Source organism: Photinus pyralis, unplaced genomic scaffold (assembly GCF_008802855.1).
Source record: "Photinus pyralis isolate 1611_PpyrPB1 unplaced genomic scaffold, Ppyr1.3 Ppyr1.4_LG4, whole genome shotgun sequence".
Taxonomy (NCBI): Eukaryota; Metazoa; Arthropoda; class Insecta; order Coleoptera; family Lampyridae; genus Photinus; species Photinus pyralis.
In genome coordinates this window covers 7230089-7256881 of record NW_022170511.1, presented here as the reverse complement: position 1 = coordinate 7256881, position 26793 = coordinate 7230089, and the positions used below count along the sequence as shown (strand labels likewise).

The window sequence follows — 26793 nt, the reverse complement described above, 5'->3', positions numbered from 1 at the left end:
TAGTGTATACCGTTAATTCATTTAAAGAATCACTGTTTATTCTACCAGTAACCTGAGTCATTAATGTTATTAACTTCGTTCATGGTGTCAAAAACTACATTTAATGTATTTAATGTATGAGAATTTGTGAATCCAACGAATACCGTTTATTGTAATAATGAACCCCATTAAGCATAAGAATGTACACTGTTAATTGGTTAATGTACACCGTACATTGTTTTAGCGTATCTCAATTTTTGATCCAACGAATACCGTTTATTGTGATAATAAACCTCATTAAGCATAAGAATGTATACTGTTCTTTGATTAATGTACACTGTTCTTTGATTAATGTACATCATACATTGTATAATGCATCTCTGTATAATGTATTAGCGTATTTAAATTTTTGATATAAAATTGGATTTTATATTATTAGTTAAGACAATTATTCGAAACTCATAAAAAACATGTTTACGTGCAAAAAATGTTATTTTATTAATAAAAAAAAGTTGCTGAACAAATGAACAAAAAGTTGAGTAACAAACAAATATTGATTTTGCATTTAAATTATTTGGTTGCATAACAAAAATGATTTTTTAATTTAAATACAAAACTAACAATGATTTCTTAAATAATCTGACAAAATATGTACTTTAGAGGTATTATTTTTAGGTTTAAATTCATAAAAAAAACTTTCCAAAAAACTGTAAAACGAAATGCATTGTGTCGGAAATTCTAAATCAAAAAGATATATAATTTTAAAACAAATGTCTACTGCACGAACAAAATTTTTAAAATTATAACGAATCCCGTCAAAATATACTGTTACATCACCAGATAAATTAATAATGTCATCTCCCACACAATATATAAAGGGTTGCACGGCAACATTTTGGCTCTTTAAGTGAAGAATATGATCTTCTACTTCCTGCAAAGACCTCCCGATGAACACGAAAGCCTCTTGGGAGTCCCGAATCGTGTAGCGCAGGCTAGACCTCTTGGTGCCTGTTTTGGACACCACTACTTTTGTCGGCACAAAATAGCCATGTAATGCCCAAAATATGGCAGCATTTCTTCCATCTGTAACGTTATTCATGTCATTAATAAACATTTAAAAAAGGATGCGGTAGACTAACTTTCAGGTAAGTTTGGAGTCGAACTTATGGTTTCCAGCAAAGCCTTTGCTTTTTTGTCTTTCACATTGTTGTCAGAATTTAAAAAATTGAGTATGGAACTCCAGTAATTTTCCCAATGTAAAATAAGTCCATTTCTATTGTTGAAACTTAGTCCAAAATCAATATCAATCTGAAAAACAAATGTTGTCAATGAAATACATTTAGAAAGTAAGTATTGTAGTACCAAACGATATCCCGATGGGATTTTATAATACGGCCATACTTCCATAATAGATGTTATCGTTGATGTCTCCTCTTTAATTTGGTTTATTCTAAATTGGGAACACGCTTTCCACACACTGTCAAACTCTTCTGAGCTTAGATTATCATATTTGAGACAACGAATGCAGCTCTCCGCATTTTCTTCAGACTCTGAAATGTACTAAGTATAATTCTTTTCACAAAACTTTTTTGACTTGGGAATTACATAACAAAAAAGGTAAATTTTGATTGATGACGTACCAAATTCATTTTCGTGCCTAGTTTTATTTTTCAAACTTTTCTTTTTCGGTGGTAAAATGTGACTAGATACGGCCGATTTAAAAGATGACTTCATATTACAATATTTATTATATATTTTTCCTCGTTTACCGATACGATAAAATTCCTGAAAAATATGTAATTTTAGTACACTAGTATATAAGAGAACCGTATGTATTTACCAATTTTTCATTGGAGAAACGTGCTAAAATTTCTTGCTCTATTCTATGACTTGACGCTAAAGTTAAAGGTACTGATTTCTCTTCATAAAAAGTAGCAATCAGGCCAATCAATAGAGTTCGTTGTTCTTCGCTGAATCTAGTAAATTTATTATAATACTCGGTAAGCATTATTCCTTTGGGAGTTTCATTTAACACGTTAGCCAAAGGTATGTAATCGTCTGGAGCCGTTGAAGGTCGCCTGTAGGGGATACATCTCGTTGGTGTTGCTTCTCTAGAATAAGAAGTAGAAGGAGTTGAATATCCTGTGCTGGCTTTATCAGAATGCAATGGTATTCCAAGAAGCTCGCGCCACTCTTCTAAGTAATGTTCAAACTTTATCTGTGTACCCATGTCAAATATTCTTAAAAGGCGTTCGATTTGATGCCTTTTTATAATTTTCAAAATAGGGATGAATACATTCTGATCTATAACAATTAGAAAGTACCATGGTTAGAGATCGAACCTTCAATAGTACAATAATATTACGAGTAATAATAATAGACCTACTTATTAAATGATCAGCAATGTTGTCAACCTGCCAAGTTGAAATTAAACTTCTTAATTCAATTTCATCTTCATTAGCCGATGGTACAATGACATTAGTAGTGGCAGTAGATGATGGGCCTGCTATAGAGGCTGATGAGATGTCTTCTAAAGGTGTGTCCGTCATATTATCAGAATCTCCAAATGGATAAATATCCCTAAACACGCTGCCGAAGCCGGCGTCATACAGCGACATGACATGTGAAGAATGAAAATCCTACCAAAAGCAATACAAATAAATGTCACCTCCTGTTTAGTTTGATTTGTTTTCATTTTGAGCATTTTAAAACTTCGTTTTTTTACCAATTAGTTAATTTGACAATAAAAAAATAGGACTAGGGAAGTTGCCACAGTTATCTATGTACATACATTATATCGGAAAAGAATATTAAATGCAGACAAAGACCACACACAAACAGTTTTCTATATAATACATTAATACAATAAAAACTTTAAAACTCTAATGTACTATAATATTCTTTAACTCTAATTATATGTATCCCTTTGGCCGTTTTAATCAAATCTAAGGGGGGTCCGATTAATTCCTCTGGAGAAATTAAAACAAATTGACTTAAAGCATTTGGATCTACTTCATAAGCTAGAAAATGTGGTTTATAGTTAGTTCGAACTAACTGTTGTGAAAAAAACAGTAGTGTTTCACTATTCAAAACAATAATTTCCACAATGTTATAGAACATAATATCATTATTTAATATCGTTATATAGTCACCGATTTTGTACTGAGTACCTTTGAAATTTATTTTTGTATAAAACTTAAAACAAGAGGTTTCATTCCCTTGTAACATGTCACAAATAATAGTTTTAAATTTACTTTCTTTTTCGTTCTTAGTGTTTAGGTATAAGAATTTCATAAAATTAGGTTTTTGAAATATTTGGTATGCAAACTTAAGTTGGTATTTTTTTGATAATGTAATACATATATTTTTTCGTGAATTTATACAATGGGAGTAAACTTTAGATGCCATATGGTGGGATTCATATTTGAAGCACCATAATTTTCGCAGGGGTCCGGACTGACGAATAATGTTTGGGTAATGAGTCAAATTGTGAAATTTCGGTTTTAATGTATCGTCGAATAGAACAATGTAATCGGCGTTGTGTTTTTTAATTTTATTTTCTAATAAAATTATGTCATCCTCTTTAGTTTCAAAACATAATAATAGATCAATAATTTCAATTAAATTTAAAAGAAACTTCCAAACATTATCATCAGCTGGAATCACATCTCCAACCATTAGTGGAAAGTAAGTGATAAATGTGATCATCTGCCTAGCAGACATTTTAAACTTTTTGTTACTTAGATGATGTGTTTCAATTTTTCCTGAAATATTGCCAATCTCCTTAGGCCCGTATTCAAAATTTCCCTTTCTTGCATTCAAAAACTCCAATTTAAAATATTTCATTTTAATAAAGTAATTTATAGCATGACAAAGGCTGTAATGACACACTCCTTCAAATAAGTCATGCATAATATCTGCATAAAAATTATGAACAACATGGAAAGATGGAATCTCGTTGAGAAGTGAGTTTCCTAGTATTCCCCGTTTTTCTGATTCATGGGCCAAATCGGAATGATAATTATCAATTGTTCTAATCATTTCCTTGTCTTCAGTTATAGATTTTTGAGAATCTTTTTTATTCATTCTACAAAGTCTACAAAAAAAATTTGCAGAAAATGATTTATTAAAATTGAGAAAACAGTTAAGGCCTAAATTATCCCCTACTACTAATCCCAAGATAAAATGTACACGCAAAGTCGAACCGCTTTTAATTGTAATGTCTAGTCCATTAAGTTCTAAATCTATGAGTTCTTGAATTAAAGTTTGAAAACATTTTTCATTACCAAATGTTTTTACATCTGTTGATTTTATGACGGCGCAGTGAAAAACGTTCTCTAACTTTGATTCCTCAACGGGAAGACAGGGGAACGAATAGTAAACATTACATATGGAATGCTTAGATGAGTGTGAACCAAGAGGGTTGTTAATTTCAAAATCATCTATGTAAAGCAAGTAAGGCAATAAAGTTTTGTTTGGATACATTTCTACTTTTTTCTTCCACAGTTCACCTTGTATGAAATTACTTAATTTCGGTTGAGTTTGCAAATTGTTCATATGTTTCAAACTATTTTCTAATAATCCGTCTTTATCAAAAAACTGTTTAAATTGAAATTTTAAGGGCATTAAAACTCCGGTTATTTTTTTTTCATCGGTAACTAATTTACCACTTTTGTGCATCACAGATACTTCATTATTAATAATAAACTCCTTAACTTCCTCGGTGTAGTTTTTGTTATTTAAAGTTTTAAATAATAAATAATCTGTGTTGTAGCTTTGAAATGGATTTCTAAAACGACTTACAAGGCCGTGAAACGCATTGTATAAGACATTATTTTCAATAAAATTATTTTTAGCGAATGCATTGAAAACGTCCAATAGTGGATCGATTAAAAGTTTTTTTATATAATCTTGAATATCATGAACATCTTTTCGTGAAAAATTACTAGTGTTGTGGAGAGTAAGTACAAATTCTGTAATAAAATCGTCAAATCTTTTTTGTAATGTTAGAACATTGTTCTCATCAGAACTTTGGAAAGAAATATTTGGAGCTTCAGAGCAGTTGCTTTGATAAGAGGTGTTTTCATCAGGTTGTTTAAAAACATTTGTTGATGATAATGTATGTACTATTGATAGATCTTGTTTTGAACTTTCCACATTAGCATTGTAAGTGGTTGGAAATACAGAGTTATTAGAACAATCATCAAAATTTGGGTCGTGATTTTCAAAAGTTTCTAAATTGTCTAAAGCATCAGGGTTGCTGACATGTTTACGATTTATATGCTTTTTGAAACTTCTTAAATTTTGAAATGCTTGATTACACCCAAACTCATAACATCTAAAAATACTACTAGGGCCTAAATCATGGACACGTTTTAAATGGTTAATGAGGATTTTTGCAGAATCAAATTTTTTTTTGCACAAAAAGCATAACATTTTAGAAATACTGCAGGTAAGCAACTATTTATGTATCACTCAATAGGAAAATGTATAAACTGTAAAAAGGTTCCTGCATAATACAATTATTATAAATGGTATAAGGTACTTACCCAATATATTCACACAAAAACTGCAAATTTTATTTAGATCACTGTGAGAACTATGGCACTGCTGTTGTGATGGTTGACGCAACAAGCGAATATCAAGTGATATACAAAAAGCTTACCTATTCAAATTTCCGCCCACGGGAAAAATTCGTAGAATTAATAACGAGAGTTATTTATTGTATCTATAAAACTATTAATGTGCACAAAGAAAGTACGAACGGTGACTAAATTCTAAGAAATTATTTAACAACCCCGGTTGTTGTGTCTATGGACGGATGAACATTATATCAATAACTTCGTTCATTATTTCATTAACGCGTTTTTTGATATAACGCACACCGTTCATTAATAGACAAACTTGAATTTTCATAACATTCATTATTTTAGTTCGTTGTTACAACAATCATATCAAGCCTTAAAATCCACGCATTTGTTGTAACAATAATCCAGTTAATTATTTGCAAGTTGTAGATTTAAAAATCAGTTTCATTGTGACAATTAAACGTTTTCGTTAAATATATGAAGTCAATAATTCCCACAACGAATTTTCTTTCACTAATCTACGTATATCAGTTATTGTCATAATTAATCTTGAATTGCTGAATTAATAAATATATTCATTAAATAATTTTCAATAGTTCGTTGTCACAATTAATCCTGTAATTGTTACTATAACTTTCTAGTCAGTAACCAGTGTTAATGAATATTACGAACAACATTTTTTTGAGTGTGATGCTGGTATTCATAATTATTTCGCCTACACTTTTTTGGAGGAAAGATACTCCTTTTCTGCACATTTGTACTTGTTTTGGTTACGATTTACCAATATCGTCGTGGGCAAAACCTGGTCGAATGCATAAATTGTGAACATAACAATTTGGCTGTGCATAAATGGCATCAAAACTCAAAAGTAAAGATAATTGTTACCTAATTATTCTCTAAAGCACAGTTATAATATAACACATACATTATAAGAAATTTGCCTTTTAAATATATTACCCAATATTCCTTTGTTTCAGTCAGTCATGCCATAGAAAAACTGCACGAGGAATCTGTCCTTGTTCGAATAGGATTTTAAATGAATTCCAATAATCACCGGGAAAGCATTTATTATTATTAAGATACCAGCGATTGATTTCCCAATTCCGACAAATACCGACAGTTTGTGCAAGTTGCCGGGAATTTCTTAATCGATTCTATTACAAATTTCATTATAATAAAATTGGGTAAGATGACGTTCTTTTCATTTTCGTTATAAGCGAGAAGCGTAACGCATAACGTGATTTACGCTCAGTTACCATTATAGAACAATACAGGATCGATTTTTTTACTCTGCACAACGGTATAATTATAATTACAACGGTTATTAAACGCAGCCTTCAAAAATTTTGAAAATTACAACTTCCCATTTTACCGTAAGCGTAACGCACCATAGTAACATTGGCGTTAATTTACATCGCATCAAATCCTCAAATTATTCTATTAAATTAGATCCCGTAAAGAATGAAGTTACCGTGCAAGTTATTCAATTGAAATGCACGAGACACAACCGTGGCATAAATTTCAGAAACGAAAATGTGTGATGTACACCAAGGGTTGCAAATTCGAAGTGCATCAATTTCGTTTTGAAATTCAATTTCGTACGTACCCAATCTATATTAAAACAGGAAGCTTTGAGATAGAGGTCTCAGTTACGTCCCAGAGAAGCACACCGAATTGACCCGTGTTTGATTTGTGTCATTTCTCCCTTTGAAAATATTATCGAACTGTCGAGGTGATATAAATAAATAAAATGCTAACATCGTGGCACTTTGTACTTGCACAGAAAGTATGGTTCAATTGGTAAGTTAGGGGGTTCATACATCTTCAAGCGCATTACGTCCGCTTTATTTAATACAGAAAGACAGTAAAGCTAAGACATCTAATATTAATGGATACACGTGCCTTATACCACTTTCCAAAGGGATCCTTCTAAGTAACGGTAAATTATTTATCAACACGTCAGCGTAAATCAATAAAATAAAAGCCGGGTTGTATTCCGAATTGCGGCTCTTGAAGTTTGTCGTTGTAAAAGCTTAAAAAGTGATAAACCACATTTTTAGCGCATTTCCACAAAAATAAAAAAAAATGCGCTATTGTGGCCCCTTTGTCCGTCCGTCCGTCCGCTCGTTTTGCGACGCTACTAGTTCTTTATCTTAAGAGCTATTGTTCTACTTTTTTCGCTATTTGGTTCGTTAGGGTGTCGAGTCTTGTACCAAGGAAGGAATTTTTTCTGTACCGCTTACAAAAAAAGTTATTGTAAAAAAAACAAAAAACCGTTTTTTACATGTTCCATAATTTTACACTTTTGCCGTTTATTAACGATCCTAGAGATCGTTTATAATTTTGCATTGCTATCTGTCGCCTGCCGGTTGGTCTGTCCGTCTGTTCCTTTGTCTGTCTGTCCATCTATCTGTCCGTGTGAACGATAACTTTGTTTAGAAATGTTCGATCGCTTTTACATCTCCGTTAGTTATGAACTGAATTGCATGAAATTCAATATGGGCTTTAGCCATATAATACGCAATGCCAAAAGTTGAATCGAATCGATTCAAAATTCACAGTGCCCTTTTCGCATCTCGACCATTTATAAACCGAATTGCAAACTTTTTTACTTATAAAAGTATTTGAATGAAATTTGATACATAGGCACTTGGAATAAAGGAAAATCAAACGCCAATTTCAAAATTTGGTTTTGCGCATGCGCAGTGCCAACTTTTTATTTATGGAAGAATTTAAACGAAATTTGATACATAGGCACTTGGGATAAAGGAAAATCAAACGCCAATTTCAAAATTTGGTTTTGCGCATGCGCAGTGCCAACTTTTATTTATGGAAGAATTTAAACGAAATTTGATACATAGGCACTTGGGATAAAGGAAAATCAAACGCCAGTTTAAAAATTTGGCTTTGCGCATGCGCAGTGCCAACTTTTTTATTTATGGAAGAATTTAAACGAAATTTGATACATAGGCACTTGGAATAAAGGATCATCGAGCGCCAGTCTCAAAACTTTCTTTTGCGCATGCGCAGTGTCAACTTTTTTATCTATGGCACCATTTAAGTGAAATTTGATACTTAGGCGCTTGGAACAAAGGAAAATCTAACATTAGTTTTAAAATTTAGGTTTGCGCATGCGCAGTTCCAACTTTCTTATTTAGAAAAGCATTGAAATGAAATTCTTCTCATAAACTGAACTTGAAGAAGCACGGAAAAAATGGATTGCCCATGTGCAACGCTATCTTTCATATTTGTGGCCGTATTTTTACGATTTTAACAGAAGTTGCATCTTACAAATGGGAAATGAATGCAAGTGGAAATGCGCTTTATGTAAATCATTTACGATTACTTTTTAACTTGTTAACCTAATATATCCGTTACGTTTGTACTACTGTGGTATTCAAACAATTACTCGATTAAACTGAAATATATAGAGACCGTCGGTGCCGAACTGAACAGACATCCCGGAACAATTCAACATCCGCAAAATCAAATTTAGGTGGTCTGGTTATAAATTAATATTAAAACGATCTCAAATTGGAGACATTCGGTCTCTTTTTGCATTTTCCCTTTGCTAAAAGACATGCACGGTGTGTGCACTAGAAACGAATGACTTCAGTAACCCCATAACACGGCTTGCCTGACAACACTGTCCACGCGTCAGGGACGAATTGTGATTGATCAAGATAATATGTTCGGATAATTACCCATCTTTCTTGTACCTATGTCGCAATCCGAAACCCATTTATTAATGAGGTACCTAAGTTTGGATTAATCGAATTTGGGACTGATTTTGGCATTGTAGTTTTTGGATGTATCTTTCGTGAACCACTCCTATCGGTGAAGAAACCAAGATCGGGTCCTTTCTTATAGGGAACACGAGATAGTGGCTGCTGAAACGGATTTTCTGTTGCAAATAAATCACTAAGACCGAGTATTGTGTGTGCGTATTTTCCAGTGATTTAAATAATTTTGTAAACATAAAAAAAGTGGTTTGGTTTTGTTGAAAATAAAATTGAAAAACTGATCAAAATTGTGCAGGGTGTTCCGCTCTTTGCCCTTTTGAATCTCATGTCTGTATATAACGAATCTGTTTATTTTCGACATTAGTGTGTATTTTCTTGATTTATTTTATTGCATTTCAGTCACTTATGAAACATTCGGCATGCTCTTTATAGTAATTTTCGAAAACCGGAGGTTAAATTTACAAATTAGGTCACATTCAAATCGATAGCGATTGAATTTAGTTGCTGGCTGAGTTGACTACACGAATGGCATTAGAAAATATGGCTGTACATGTGATCATTTCTAACATAATTGAGATACATAGATGTAAAAACTGATCGAGGTTAACATTAACATTTCCCCACATTATCTATTTTCGTTTTGTTTATTCATAGATCATAAGCTTGTAATGCATGTTTACATGTAAGTTTCAAGTGTTTGAATAATTATCATATTTCGACTACATGTAGGAAGTCGCACTGTATGTCAACAACAAATTCAATAATAGGTAATGGCTAGGACCTACTTTCCTTATGGAAATTTAGCATAAAATAGTACGCGTATATTGATTCTAAACAGAAACGACGAGGTTTCCTATTTCAAAACCCAATTTTGAACTAAATCGGAAGTTTCTTTGGCGAGCCGCATGTGGCCAAAAGTGAATCGAAATCGTATTTTCTTTGGTGTTTTATAAGCAAACTGTGAAATTGGAAGTTATTAGTAAGTCCGCCTCCTATCTCCCTATGTAAATAACATCGTAATTTAATTAATTTGCGCCGGTTAACGAATTTTGCAGGTGGAAATTACTTTCATACATCAATGAGGTTTACAATATTGTTAATACAATTCGTTTCTCTCACATTCTGAAACAAAAGCGCGATTAGCTAATTAATTACGGTAAATTAAGCGCATTTCTTTTCATTCGTACAAAACTGGCGTTTAGGTGATAACGATATTCTTATTTATTTATTCCCGAGATGAAAGTGGTGTTGCTCGTGTGCTGTGTGAGAGTGGACGAAGTCACAAAAAATACATTGCGCAAATTTTGGTTAGTGTTTATGCAGTGGCGGAAGTAATTAGAGGCGTATAAATTTAACTGGTGCAAATTTGTATGACAGTGCCGTTTTGTTCACAACAATGTTTGTTGTAGGGACGGTGAGAGCAACGGCAATGATACCATGGGTCCCATGGACACCAGTCCAATTCCGTCACGACCGCGAAACAAGTACGTAAAAAGTCACATTCATTCCAAATCACCAAATCATGTACATTAACAGCTTGGTTGGGTAAACGTCACTTTTATTTCCCCTAATCGGCTTTGGGAATAGTTTTTACTTTTGCCTTTTTACTTCCAACAGCATTTGCGAGAAAACGGCGAAGAACAACAAAGACAATCGAGATGAAGACATCGGTATCCCACATATCGTAGGACAGCTTAATAATGACCTATACGCCATCCCCGTTAAACGTAAAGCGCAAAAGTCGCCAGAAGAAATCGAATCGATCTTCCCGGACAAAGAAAGGAGCGACGAAACCGATTTACCTCCAGGATGGGAAAAACACGAAGGTATAACCATTTCCTTTCTTTTATATAAATCTTTAAAGGTATTCAAAAATTCGGTTTAGGTTTCTCAAATTGATCAAATTTTAAATTAAGAAAAGCTGCTTTTGGGATGTTTTTTTAAGTACAGAGTTTTGATCTAATTCACGCTGTTTCTTTAAAGAAATATTTTGGAATATTATTAAAAGAAACCAAAAATCTTGCTTCAAATCGAACACTTTTCAGACAATGACGGTCCATATTACTGGCACATAAAAAGTGGAACAATCCAACGTGAGGTGCCATTAATACCGGGAACGGAAAAACTGGACACAAAAAATAGTTTTAGTAAAGAAACGGACAATATAATATCTAAATTTGAAACTAGCATGATTACATCTGTTACACGAAGTAGTACGAGTTCAGCGTTAGATTTAGAATCGGACGATAGGAAAAGAAAAGAGGAATTGGCATTTAAGTGAGTTAATAGTTTTAGAAATGAGCGTCGGATAATATTATTTTACAGACGTAGGAGTTACCCCGCACGGCCGGAGCCCGAATCAAAAGAACGACCAATTAGATTTGCTGTTAGATCTTTGGGCTGGGTCGAAATTGCGGAGGAAGATCTAACTCCTGAAAGAAGCAGCAAGGCGGTCAATAAGTGTATCGTCGATCTTTCACTGGGAAGAAATGATCTCTTGGACGTTGTCGGGAGATGGGGCGATGTAAGCACTTTGTACTTTTTCTATTTGCTCACTGCTTTTCTTTAGGGCAAGGATCTTTTTATGGATCTCGACGAAGGAGCTTTAAAATTAATAGATCCAGAAAATTTGACAGTCCTAAACACGCAACCGATTCATACCATTAGGGTGTGGGGAGTTGGAAGGGATAATGGCAGGTAATTATCGTCTCTTACTACAAAAATCACATATCCTCTAATACAAGATTATAAGAATTGAATCCATTGGTTAGTTCTAATTTATCTTCTTTTTTGTGGTGGTGTCCGCATCTTCCAGGGAGAGGTAAAATATGTTTTCTACTTGCAAGCGCTGATTTACTCTGGCATATCGCTGAGCAGTTGTCACGCATGAATAGTCGAAGAGTGCTCATTCCTGCTCAATTTTAAGATGTCATGTGTCCTAGCAATAGTCTAAATTTAGTGTCACAAAGGGATGCGAGAATTTTTTTTCAAGACAATAAATTTTAAATAAAAAATGAGCACTTTTGCCATGACCTATACAATACCCTGTGTTTGCAGCCAAGTGCATGCCGCCATTGCCTATTTGTGTGCGTTCCAGTTTGATCATTTAGTTAATGTTCACATTTTCATTTAGGGATTTTGCGTATGTGGCGAGAGACCGTAGTACACGAAAACATATGTGCCATGTGTTCAGATGCGATATGCCCGCCGTACGATCGCTAATACTCTTAGAGATATCTGTAAAAAAATTATGATCGAACGTAGTTTACAACAAAACCTAGCGAAACCGATAGATATTAATGGAAGAGGTTTAGCAACGAGGCCTACGAACCTTCCCACTGAACATAGGCGATCAAATAGGAACGGACAAACTTTAATAAGTTAGTGAGAACGTGACATTCGCAATTTTTATACATTTCCAATTTTAGCTCAATCGTTTCCTACTCCAATGGAAGAACCTAAAAAAGTACTGCGGGCTCAGTACTTAGGCAATACTCAGGTGACGCAAGCGACGGGAATGGAAATACTCAATGAAGCAATCGATAGGATGGTATCGTTAGTTCCACAAGAAGAATGGCAGTCGGTTAATGTTGCCGTTGCACCTTCCATGATTTCTATTCAGCAACCAAACGTATTGTGTTGAAATGTCTTAAAAATGTGATATTCACGAATTGCTGTTGCAGGATGATAAATTAATAACCGAATGCCGGGTTCGATATCTGTCATTCTTAGGAATTGGTAAAAATGTTAAACAGTGCGCATTTATTATGCACACCGCGCAAGACATTTTTATGGCTCATGTGTTTCACTGCGAACCATCCTCAGGTGCTCTATGTAAAACAGTTGAAGCTGCTTGTAAGGTAAGGAACCTGAATTATAGTAAACGTCCGTTCTAATTCACTTCAAGGACATATATCTTTCTGTTTTGTCAATATGTCGGGAATAAAAGTCCCCGAAATATTTCATTTAACCGCGATTATTTCGTTTGTTCAAAACTTGCCTTAGGTGCGATTTTTCCACACAATGTGCATTTTTTGCGAATAATTCGGTCGAAAATTCATTTTTGAGAAATGTTATTTTATACAAAAAATTCCCGTCTTTCAACTCATATTTTATTTCAATAAGATTTTAGTGGCCGGCGCTATATAAACTGCTGGCGGGTATTTGAAGAATTTATGTACAATATACAATGTGTCCAAAATTCGAAAGTCTATATGATGGGAATCTCTGAAACCATAGAAGATACAACGATGACTAAATTAGCGAAAAATAAGCAACTAAATAATTATCATGCTTTTAAGAAAACTAGAAAATTACTTTCGAGGATATTCCTGAAAAACCGAAATTTGCCGATTTCACTTTATTTTTTCTGATGTTATTTAAACAGATACAAAAAAAAATAAAAAAAACACTTTCCCATTGCCTCATTGAGCTCTACAAGATGTCGTTGAGAGATTTTCTGTACGTTTCGTTACGAAGAAATCATCATCAACTTTATTTTTTTATGTGGCCCGTAAAAAAGTATACACTGTATTGAGTAGCATTTTTTATTACGAATACAACGATATATGGCACGCAAAAAAACAAAAGTTGGAAACTGTTAGTGTTATTGAAATCGTTGGAGCACTTCTTCTACATGAGCCTTGTTTGTGCCTTCATCAGGCGATGGATACTATTAGTGCGTCGTCGAGGTAAGCAAATGTAAATGGTAGATCTTGGAGCACTTGGTTAATTAAATGTTGAAACTTTTCTGCGGGGTTCCGTAGCCCGAACTTCATCACAGGAAACTGGAGGAATCCAAAGGGGTTGGTGATGGCGGTTTTTTTAATATCTGCCGGATCTGATGGAAAGCGCGCACGAGGTATTATTTCGAAAATATGTTGCATTTGTCTATGATATGGGAAACATCTTGCATGTTTGGGAGTGGATACCCATCCGGGATGAATGAACAGTCACAGCACAGTCTCCAGGAAGCATCCTTTTTGGGCACAAGGAGAAGCGGGCTGCCCCAACGGGATTGTGATGGGCGACAAAGACCCAGTTCCAACATCTGTGCGAGAGGAGACGGAGGAGCAGTGGTGATGTCTGTACTTTTGAGCAATTGAATTTTTTTTTAATTTTTACGGTTATTACCGTTGGCGAACTGCCACGGCCCAAGTTAGAAGAGAGCGTTCCCCATATTAAAGCCCCAAAAACGAATTCACAGGGTATTAATGAGACTTTGAGCTCTTAAAATTCCCAAAGCTGCGACTATTTTAGGTCGCAACTTTGAGAATTTTACATTTACGTTAAATATGTACCTCACAAGAACTACGTCCTGAATTGGCCGAAAACCAGTTTTAGTCGCTCCGTTTTTCTCCCATGCTGCTAAATGCACCAAACCTTCAAATATACGACCGCTGATCTCTAACCTTAATTAACAGATTCGTATTTCTTTTTTTCTACATATTTTCACCTACACTTTGGCATCAGTCTAGCTAATTCTTTAAATCTGTCCTCGGGTTCTGTATTTATTTTCCGTCGCATAAGCTTCCCTAGGGCTGAATTTCACCCATCCTCCCCCTCCCCCTCTCGACGTAGAGGCTCGGCGAGTGTTTCATGGTGTGGGATCGATGGTACACCTGAACGCTTACTCCCTACATAAATTTTGATCCCCTGCTCAAGCCGTGCCCCCCAACGGCACGCTCTAAAGTGAATGTGTAAGTCGAATTAAACAAACGAAGCTTACAAAGAAGTTAGCCGAGCAATTATCGCTTATGCGAAGCCTTTCTTTAAGGTCTTCAAGTATCGGCTAAAGGAAGTTTTTTCTACTACCAAAGAGCCAATTTTACATCTGTAATTACAACGAACCCAGTGTCGTCTAATTCAAAATTTAAGTACAATCAAAGCAGTAAAGTTTCTCTAATTAATTGTTTCAATCGATCGCTTGTTGCGTGATGTGCATATTCTGGCCCTGGGCCTTATTGGATTGCTTTTGTCTACTAAATTTGTTTCATCTGTAAATGTTTACGAGCTCGGTAAGTTGTCACGTAAAATTTTTCTACGCAGGGTTATGCCAGGTGTTTAAATAATATTCAGGTTAGTTCTTTGAAATTATGGAGTTGATCAAGGCTACTGAGTTTTCTCAAATTAATAAAATTGAAGTCTTATCGAGATTTTTAGTTATTCCGGATGATATTTCATATAAAGGGTTTTGTTAGTACCTGTGTTCAATTGAGCTACGCGCTGTGGGTGATTTAGTGACAGTTTGCCATTGCGCATACTAGTATATACATCCAGGTTAATGGAACCTTCCTAAATGTAGAAGATTGATTCCTTTTTGCCCTGGATAAAAGTAATTTTTTGTCCTACATTGGCTCTACTCAAAAAAAGCAATTACTCCTCTCAGCACTTCCTTTAAATGCACGGGTTTGATCCTGTAACTTCGATTTCGCCCTCCGCACCGCACGTCTTTCTCGTTGAGACTATCATGGATGGTTAAGTTGAGTACGAAAGTTTAATTGATTTTCAGAAAAAAAATATGTTTTTGCCTTGTATCTATTAGCCGTCCCCTTCCAACGTGGATATTTTAATACTTCTTGTTTTTAAAGGGCGTGGATATTAACTAACAAGTAACCTTGGAATGAGTTAGAATCGGTCAATATCACTACTAATAATTAAACAGGATTGAATCTTAAATGTGTTTTCATAATTATAGTTACGGTACCAGAAGTGTTTGGACGCCCACCCTCAAAGTTTAGATAGAAGTCAATCAAATATTCAAACGCCAGGTAAAAGCTTCGGTGCAACATTAAAATCGATAGTCGGATCACTTACAGGGCGAAAAGGCAGAAGTACAGAATCCTGAGATGAGGCCCAGTCTCTGCAGGTACAGTAAGCATTATTTAACCTTACTTTTGTTGATTGTATGTATGTATAGGATTTATGGCCGTTGCCTGCGGAGCGCGAAATAATCAGACATAGACATTTACAGTCTCCTCTAACCCTTAAGTATTTCAGCCTTCCTTCCGCTGAAGTACGATCGTTGCTCTCTCCGACGCTTGATGCTAGACGTTTATATCTTGCTCGTTGGGAATCATCTAGTTAGACAATTTGTAATAATTAAACGATCATACTGAAGCTAATGAATATTCCTTGTATGCGACCTCAAGTCTAACATTTCCATGTAGAGCACAGTTTTATCAAAATTTTATTTTTGGACTTCTTGAAACAATCTATAGTAACATCTTGTAGTTATCCATTAAACTTTGGTGTTTCAACATTTTGTCTTCTGTTTAGAAATTAGTTAAGTCCGATTACGGATAAGTAATTGTATTCACTTGTAGTATATCAAATTATAACTGGACGAAAATTTGTTGTGTTGTAAAATGGAGTAATGATACATTTATAGGCAATAGAATTAATAAAATGTGCTTCAAGAAGCTTACACTGATTTGTCACGAGTATTTTGTATTGTGATACGAAATTTTTCTAGTATTTCCGCAGATCATGTTTTTTAAACGTTGATGTTAAACATACATTGTAAATAGTCTACAGCTGTTAAGACTGCTTAATTATATTAATATGACAGAGATACAAAATTTTCTTTTTGGAAAAAGAAAATGTGCTTTATTGTTTAGATCTAAGAATAATGTCAAAACACCAGCTTTTTTCGGCTATGCTGTTACCATTGCACCGAGCATGCTACACAGTGGTTTGCAGACCAATTTTAAATTAAACTTTATTGTACATACATTCTCGTCTAATTTTATAAATATGTTCGTGAGTGTAATCGCGTAAAAATTGTTTATAGTTGGACTTTTCACATGTATGAGTGCAAATGTTAGTCCGGGAGAATTTCACTTGTGCAAAAAAAAACATTCGCTTGGTACATTTTCATGTAGGTGGGAACTTCTGAGAGACCAGGGTACTTGAACTTCAATATTCCATCACAATACATTCAAGACTAATTCACCCTTCGGTCAGAAATAGTAAGATGTCTCCATCTACTTGGCTGTCTAGTAATTACGAACTTTTTCTAGATCACAAACTGACAACAGTAACATTTTAAGGTTTAATTTTCCTAGACTAATCGGCCGATTATAATTTGCCTCATTAACACGATAATGCAATTGTACTTAAGTGTTTATATAGGAAAAAAAACAACGGGAGGACAATATGAGAATTTAAAAATAAACTGGACTATCAAAAAGAAATTTAAATAGTTGAATGCGGTTATGAGAGAAAGTTGCACATTTAAGAAAATTTCTTATATTTTTACGTATTGAATGTTTGCTTACGATTGTAGATTACAAATCTCTTGAAGGGAGGCAGTTCCGTTGATAGACTCGCACTGATTACTTGTGCATTTCTACTTCACGTAAGGCTGCACTTTGATTGCGGCGGGTGTTATATGATAGATTCTTTATTAAATATGTTGTGATGTCTGTGCAGCTTTGTTTGCAATTTAACTTTGCAAGTAAACTGCATACTTTGCAATTAAAATACTGTAAATATGCCTTTCATGTATGTACTGTAAGTTTTAAAGTAAATGACGTCAAATATATTTCTTTGTTGAAAACAACAATAAAAACAATATGAATACAAGACGTAAGTGTCTCCTATGTTAAAACTTAGTTACCTTTTCTCTTGCCTCAGTGTCTGTATTTATGGAGGAATCGAAACTCTTATTTATGTTACACTTCGATAAGTCACTCATTTCTGTAAATTGGTATTTTTATAAGACTTAGTGTACTTAGTGATATAATTGTGCAAAATTTTAAAGTCACTATTGATGTAGTGTGCAGGCAATTGCGATCGTTTTCTTTGTTGCAGATTTAATGCTGATTAGTTCACGAGGTAACTAAATTTGCAGGTGCAACCTTTATTATTCTGCCACTGGTTACTATCAAGGCTTGCAGATCTACTTTGTTACAAAATTGCCTAAATAAAGTGCATAATCATTTATTTAAATGTGTTTGTTTATTCAGAAACGTCGGAACCGGTTTTATTATCCCTGATTGCTAATTGAGCTTGTGCCGGCGCAGTACATTCAAAGGTAGGTTATTCCATTATCGTCCCATATATGGTGGGGGTCAATTTTCGTAATGTGTAAAAGAAATGGGATTATTTATTATTACTATTATTAGGAGAATGATCGTTCTGATGGTATATAAATATATAATGTATGCGCGTTCCTCGAGATATCACAGACAGGGTTGGGAACTTTTAAAATCTTTTTTTATACTTTTTTCTATTATACACTGTCCAAGGTAAGGATCTGGGTCATGGGGATTTTGTAACCAGAAAATTCCGTTTACTTTTGAAGATATGCCAGAAATACCGATTTTTATATTGTTTTCTGATGTTATTTCAACAGATACAAAAAAATTAATAATATTATGAATACAATGATGTATGGCACACAAAAAGCAAAAATGGTTTCACAAACGTGATGAACGCTTTTTAAGCTCCTTTTTGACAATTCTTCCTCAGATTTATTGGCAATTGTTAATCCATAACCATGGGGCTATTAATTCGCACTACGCACTATGTTTTTTTTTTTAAATTACAATGGTAGTACTGTAACGGTAGCTTTAATTTGGATTTATTTTTTAGAATTTTGTAGAAATACAGGTAGGTTAAGTTGACATTTTTGGGATTTCAAGGGTTACACTATTACATACCAAAAATTACAGGGTGTCGAAATTTAGAGGGCCGATTTTTCAGTAAATTATTTGACTAGTGGAATAAGTCTATAAGCCAATGCCAAATGATAGAACTGAAGATTGCGCTTTTTAATTTATGTAGCGCACTGTTTTCATAATGGGTTTGGGATGTCTGGAGAGGAGATGGCGCACTAACTAGAGCAAAGCAGGTATCGTAATTGGCCTTATTTACTCCAAACCATTGAATAGCGTGAGGTCATTCGGTAATGTGTAAAATACGGAATCGGCATATTGTAGAAATATAATTTCGAGATTAGGGGTGCGATACCTTTGTGCACATAGTCAGTTACATGACCTTTTGGGAAGTACTGATAAATTCATGGAAAATTAAAGATTCGCCTAAAGGCGAAAACCATTTTTTCGTTGTGTATGCGTACTACAGGAACGTGAATTAAGTCCGGCTAAAGAATAAACCCATTACATATTTCGTGTAATAATTACGTTGGAAGAGTTCAAGGTGAGAGATTAATAAAAAACCAATCATAAGCGCGATTGGAGGTTTTTCTTTTGTTAATGCAGGATAAATTCGAGCAGCAGTCTATGATCAAAACGAAACCATTGTTTAAATACTCTAAACAATGACGAAACCTTTCCCTTTGAACACTATTGGTTCGGATTATTAGGGAAGCATACAAGATGACGAAATTTTCCTGGCTATGTAGTGGAGTAGACAATAAAAAACCAGCACCTATTCAGTATCAGAAAAAAAATTCTGCGTTTTCCATCTTCGCGGGAATTTTGAGACATCCGAGGGCTATCCAAATTACACCCGCATTCCATTCGAGCTAGAGTACCTAATCTAAGAAGTATCCATTTCACAGAAGAACCGTTTGAATTTTGTATGCGCTGGAAACCAACCGCTTCAGAAACATTGTTTTGAAAAGAGTATTGCGAAATGTCTATTTGTAAAAATTACATTGTTTTGTTTGGATCAGTTTAATAATCTAAACCATAAGCAAAGAATACAATTATTAGTTACTCTTTGTCATAAGAAAAAGAAATTTTCCACTGATGTAAAATAGTAATTAGAATTTTACCTGATTATTAAACGGCGCCAATTTGTGTAGCTTGGCTTATGAAAATACATATTAAAGATAATGTGCTATATATTTATTTAAGAACATATTCACAGGACACGGATGTAAATTATTTTCAAGTAATTTCCTTAGCAATTCCGTTGTTCGTTTTAATTTCATGTAAATGGGTTCGAATTTAGTAATTTAAAATAGGAGCTTCTAATAGGGAAATTAACGAGTAGTTTTGATTTCATCAATATAATAAAAATTATGAGGAGACGAACTAAAAAAGTTTAACAAAAAGTTAGGGGTAAAAAATTAATCCAGAAAGAAATCAGAAATCAAACTAAAAAATGAGTTCCTTCGTTAGCATCTTTCAAAACCCAGCACTTTCCTTTTACTGTATTTACTTATCATGTATCGCTTAGCCTTTTATTGAGCGAAGTGCCTAATCGTAGTAGGTAACCATTTTTGACATGAATGTACAATTTGCTTTTATAAAAAGTAAAAAATTTCCAAAAACTTGATATCACCAATGGATATATGGATTCTTCCAGACGTCCCACTCGCCCTTTATGAGTACCTCCTCCGACAATCGGCCCTTGAGATATAAGGATTAAGAAACTATAACCTGAGACCATTATTCAATGCTGAGACCTTTAATTAGAGTACCATGAGGCATGAAGGATAAAACTAGTCCACCCGCCCCCTATTTCGATAAGAGGTAGGATAGAAGGGCGGTAGTATGGGAGAGAACGGCCGTTGGTGTTACCGCGTAACACGAGATCTCGATGAAACAGATAGACAGACAGACACACGACGGAAAATCGAGCACATAAGCGTTTCCTCAACTTCGTTGTGTTACGGTAAAAAGAGACAACGGCACGCGGTGTTCCCAAGCGGTCACCAAGTCGAAGTATTGACCGCGCCCTATATTACCTGATTTCGGTGATTGAACGAGAAGTCGAGAACCGGTGTTTTCAACGTGGTATTGTCAAAAAATGCAGTGTTCTAAGGGAAACAAATGCAGGATCTTTTTTTAAAAAATCGCACACGGGAAGGATGCAAATGCTCTGAGAATTTAAGGGGTTTTGGGTACTCTTTTAAAATATCGTTAAAGAATTTTCGCATGCTTGGTGGAAAGTGCGTCAAGATCGCAAAGGGAAAATGTGTGACTACCGTGTTAAGAAAAAGGTGCACAAAACAAAAGAAGAAATCCAAAACAAACCAATTTTCAATTACTTATGTACCAATCAAAAATTGACCGTAATTAACAACGTTGTTTGAGATATCATTACATTGAGTTGATTCTGTAACTCTGTAAGGGGTCAACAACAATTTTCCTTTGGGAATTTGAATAGTGTCTAATAATAAAACGGTCCATAAAAATATCTGCAAATTAATAGGTATGACTTTTGGCATAAAGGATGTAAGACTAGCAAAAGAGTTTTTTTTTTAATATTTGGTTTGAGAGGTCTCGATAGGTATACATCACAGGAACAATTTACTCACTTTATTTGGGTTGAGCTAGGAAACTGTTCTGTCAAGATTTGGCACCTGGTTTCTCGTCTGGAACAGAGAGGTTCGAGGTGCAAAAAAATTAATCTGGAAAATAGTATTTTTGAGCATTTACTTCCGAATTTATATTAACATGTCAAATTTAGGTGGGTAATCTACCAAAGTGCAAAACATTGTTTTAATTCCCCAAAAATTGAAAAATCGTGTAAAATGTTGGGAGAGTGCAGACACCAATATACCTTACGCAAGTAGCCCAAGATCTCATAATATGAACTTCGCAAAGTGGGAAGATGCGGCCGAGTCAAACGAATAAGGAATATTGTTTCCCAAACGTAAGTCAAAATCAAGCCTAAATGCATGGATTTAGAACAGTTTTGCATCGTAATGTCTAAATTTATAGCAGGAGTTCAGAAAGTGAAAGAGAGTAAACACACATGCTGACGTTTATTTATACTAATTTTAAAGCCGACGACGCATTGGGAGTTTAGCCACCTTTGCACATTCTGCTCCTCTAATCACCTGATAGTAAATAAGCCGAATTAAACTGATCACAAAAACACTAAACTTTAATCCCTCGTAGCATGTAGCTGAAACGAACTGTGGTATTTTCCGTTGGTATAATAAAGAAGTATTCATCTGAAATAGGGTCTTTCAGATTTTATAAAAATGAAAATTGTTGATGGTATCATTGAATATTGAATGTTTAAGTTTAATGCCGACTCGAGTAGTTTCTTTTTAGTAAAGCTTTTGATCTTTGTGACCTATACCTAAAGTAAGTCCAAAAGTGGTTGCCAACAATTATTGTATTGTAATATGGGACATGTTTTTTGATCATGATTTTGAAAATACTCAATTTTTAACACCTGCTAATCCAAAAGATGTCTTAAGCCAAATAAAAAATAACCGATATTTCCTAAAATTTGGAATAATGAATTATACAAATTTGACAAAATCAGGTGGTGTCTCTACGAAAAACCAAATTTTCAACATTGCAATTACATATTTATTGCACATCAACTGTATCAGTCTGTAATCGTAGTAGGCACAAAACAACAATCTGCAAAATTACAGCACCGTTTTGCATTGTAATGACGAATTTGATAACAGGGCACCAGAAAACAGAAAATATCTAATTGCTTAGTGTACTAGTCCGTGAATGAGTGTTTCCATGCAAGTTGGGTATAACTTTCACCACTTCATGCTCCTCTAATACGGGAATATTAAATAAGCTGAGTGTAAAATTATTATAAATATATTAAATGTTCAAAATCTTTTATCACTAATCGTATACTTCCATTTGTCGTGCATGGCGCCATCTCACATCAATTCGAAAAGGTCTGATAACAGAGTTCTGTAAATATAACCATTATTGACTGCTACCCTTTTTGTAATATGATGACTTTACAGTTTGTCTAAGGTATTTACATTTCGTTATACAAAAAACAGAAACACAAAGAGTTCTTTTTTACATTACACGTCGTGTCAAATTGGGTTGTCAATCTGGAGCTTGCGAAAACTTCAATTCAACTATCTTACTATCAGGATCGCAGAAATGCATGAATGTAACATTTCATTTACGACATTCCAGCGCGTCACATGTGGTAGTCCTATGTTAATTCCATATATTGTTAGAACATTCTGAACTACATTTCGTGTTATTGGCGCATTTTATAAGCTCTCGTATCTTATTGGTCCATTTTACTTTAAACATCTGTCTGCTGTACTAGGAGAGTAGCAATGCGACAGGGTATTCCTTCTAGCATCTCCAATGTATTCTCAACGTATAGTATACTTCTTGTTATGTTGACGTCATAATTGAATATTGATATTTAGTTCGTACGGACATTTCATTTTTATTTCGAATTTACTTATGCCTCACATTAGGTAGGTATACATTGAATTTTTATTCAATGATTCGTTTGAAATACATTACAATTACAACAAGTGTAATCCTCCTTTGAAAACGAACATGTTTCCATTTATCTTCATTTATCTAAGACTAGTTCACCCGACAGACTTTGTCCCGTCTTACCTATGAATATTCAATTCGAATTGGAATAAGTAATAAAAAAAATTATTTCAAAAACGTGCTTATATGCTTATAATTGTAATGCTTTTTGCATGATACACAACTTAAGACCCTCTGCAGAGGCACCTCTAAAATAGCATTATGCGGGTCACTCTGTAATTGGGCGCAAGCCTGTTGAGGGCCCAGAACAAGAGAGGAATAATAAATAAAATTGTTAGGTTTGTTTTCTGGCGCGTAAATAAAATTGAAAGTTTTCCGACGCGGGGACAGGCGACATACAATTGGCCCTGTCATTTATGGCCCTGTGTAAAACACGGATTTTCCAAATTATTATTAATTGATCTCACAGTAGTGGAATCAAAACGTCTTCGCCTTTGTAGAATTCCTATTCGAAATTATGGCCGCATGTCGGATGCCATTAGGTATTAAGATGTGGCTGGTTTATTTTTCGCAACCTATAATGATTTTAAATGCAGATTGTATAGGGATAATTCGCGCAATTCCAGCGAGGTAAAAAATTGCGTTGGATAGCGGTGGTGGTCAATTACGTACGCCCGCAAGGGTTTCTGATGTGTAACGTTCCGTTGAATGTACTCTTGGTTTGTGTAACTGACGGCATGCGCGTTTAGTGCGTTAAGTTGGGAGTAGTTGGTATCATGAGCATTCTTATCACTTTTGCTTTTGTCGTTGAACTGACAGGTCGGTCTTTCTGAGAATGTTGATTTGAAAAGGAAATTTTCAGAGCCATCACGCTAAAATTGTTTAAATTAATTATCTAAGCGTCTTTACGCGAATGAGAAAGTGGCAGTATCATCTTTAGGTAATAGTATTTTACATTAGAAGTCCTCTTTGTTAAACACCTTTCTTTTCGATAGGTATGTTGTTAATTTAAATTACCTTATCTGTTGTTTACCTATAGAAATCCGAACCATTTATTAATGAGGTGCGTAAGTTTAAAATTAATTGAAATTATGTCATTTTGACATTTTCGTTTTTGGAGTATATTTTTTCTTTATACCTTAGTAGTATAGTAAGGCCCGGATCCTGGACCACTTTACATTGAAAAGTGCCATAATGATTGAAAGTTGTTAAGCGTTCAAGGGTCAAAGTTGGTGTTGGAAGGTCAAAGTGGTTATTTGCGTAAGTGGGCGGGGGGTAGGGTTTCAAGGTCGAGTGTTGAGAAGAAAGGGGTGTATTGTTTGTGTTTTTCGGAGGGGGGGTGATGGGTGAAGGCCATTGGATTTCAAGGTCGAGTTGTGAGAACAAAGGGGTGTATTGTTTGTGTGGAGGGGGGGTGGCGGCGGCTCAAGGCCGTTGGATTTCAAGGTCGATCGCTGAGAACAAAGGGAGGTTGTGTATGTTGTTTGTGTGTAATCAAATTGTTTGTGTTTTTCTGGGGTGCCGCCTCAAGGTCAAACGTGTTGCAATTTAAATATAGATATTAGAAGATGTTAGCTTGAAATGTGGTTAGTGTTAAGGGGGAATATGCGGCGAACGGCTGTTGAATGCCTTCATCAAACCTTATTGGTATTGCTATCTGATGCTGAGCATGAGGCGGTCTATGGACCTGAGACTTTTAGGGAACAGTGTCAAAACATTGTCCAAACGTATGAGTTGGGGATTGAACTATGTAGACTCTTTTTAAATTACAAAATATGCGTTGATTGCCTTATAAACGGACTGAACGAGGCTCAGTTGGGTGAATACATAATATGGTGATGAAGAAAGTTACATTTGACGATAGTAACAATCGCGTGTATGTGCTGGTCGCGTGGTCCTTTGCATATAGTGCGGCACGAAAAGGGCCTTGGGAAACTATGGCCTTGGATAGATTTCGCTTTAGTAGAAAAATAGAGCAATTTTGTAAGATATTGTCTCCCGTCTTAGCAGAAAATCATCGTTTATCAGTTTATCGGACTAGATTTCAAGGTCAACAGAACTCAATGTAATGGTATATCGCACTAGATTTCAAGGTCACCAGACAGTAATGTTTATCGCATTAAAATTCAAGGTCATCAGACAGCAATATAATGGTGGTAGAAACGGTGAATGGAATCAGTCGAATAGTGTTCGCTAATCAGTTAAAATGGATCTTAATCAACTCAACAGTAGCACCTACTGCAAACCTTTCAAGAACGTCAAGGATATGAAGGTCGGTGAAAAGTATAAAGTGATTGGTATCGACCTAATCAATACCAAATATGGCGACCGAATACTGATCGATACTGAGAACTTTAAGTGCATCCTTCCTTTGCGCTTTTATGACTACTTCAAGAGCGACAACCGTCTGCAGATCTTCAAGGACACCTTGTCCAGGGAAGAAGTGTTTATAACAAGCGCCGGAACGGCGGGGAAGACTACTAATTTAACATTTATGTAAAAAAGTTGTAAATGAGATAGAGAGAAATAATAAAATGTTGTTGATGAGAGAGAGAAATTGTGTCTCTTATTTAAATGCATATCCACCCTTAGAAACACTTTAGTTGTTCTGTGATCGTGGGGTCGAGATCATCTCAACGAAAAAAAGCTCCAAAATGGATACAATCAGTTGTACTAATAATTATTTCTCGTGCTCGTGCTGGTGCTGTAATAACAACAAAGACACTAGTGATGATTCTATCACCCAGTTTGCCGAAAATGTGCATAGTAAAGCTGCCGACGAACGTTTAATCGATTGCTCATCATATGACCTCTACGATGGTGAAAGCAATTCGAAGAAATATATTGAAATTGGCTACAGTACGCATCTTAATTTGGCCCCAGTTTTACGAATTGTGCACTCTCCATTAAATGCGATAGTGATGGTGAAAGAAGATTGGGAAATGCTTCTAAAGCACCAAACATATCTCGAGATGAAGTTCTTTAGATCTCAAGAGCTCGAAAATTGGATCGACTGGTCCAATGTTAAGGAAGAAGATATTGAGCACGACAAAAGTTCTGAATCGCTTAACGCAAATTTTACTATTCATTATAACAGGAAATTTGTGCGGGATCCCACGACGACTGAGAAAATATTAGAGAGCGTAACAATACAACGTGATAAGCTGCATTATTGCACGATGAGTAAGTACGTCGTTGAAGAATTGTTTAATCTAAAAGATATAATCAACTATCGTTTGGATTTACTGGAATCGTACGCTCTGTCCTGTTTCTATCAGGATGTTATCGAACAGGTGATTAACTACCGTCATTTTCGTAAAATGGAGTTTGGTA

At 34.9% G+C, this 26793-nt stretch overlaps 2 protein-coding genes across 2 annotated transcripts; one reads left to right on the top strand and one right to left on the bottom strand.

Moving 5' to 3' along the window:
- Positions 1-562: 562 nt before the first annotated feature.
- LOC116168709 lies at positions 563-5619 on the bottom strand. Its single transcript, XM_031484659.1, has 7 exons — positions 5529-5619; positions 2366-2618; positions 1820-2283; positions 1620-1764; positions 1342-1529; positions 1119-1287; positions 563-1062 (listed from the first exon to the last, which is right to left on the bottom strand). The coding sequence occupies exons 2-7, from the start codon at positions 2595-2597 to the stop codon at positions 596-598; spliced, it is 1665 nt and encodes a 554-aa protein (XP_031340519.1). The 5' UTR covers positions 2598-2618; positions 5529-5619; the 3' UTR covers positions 563-595.
- Positions 5620-10699: 5080 nt separating this feature from the next.
- On the top strand, positions 10700-18256 carry LOC116168708 (protein Fe65 homolog). Its single transcript, XM_031484658.1, is given in 12 exon segments — positions 10700-10794; positions 10928-11136; positions 11356-11587; positions 11636-11834; positions 11880-12007; positions 12126-12131; positions 12444-12514; positions 12517-12690; positions 12739-12941; positions 12994-13170; positions 16008-16178; positions 16230-18256. Coding segments are annotated over 11 exon segments (1596 nt in total). The 5' UTR covers positions 10700-10747; the 3' UTR covers positions 16158-16178; positions 16230-18256.
- Positions 18257-26793: the final 8537 nt, after the last annotated feature.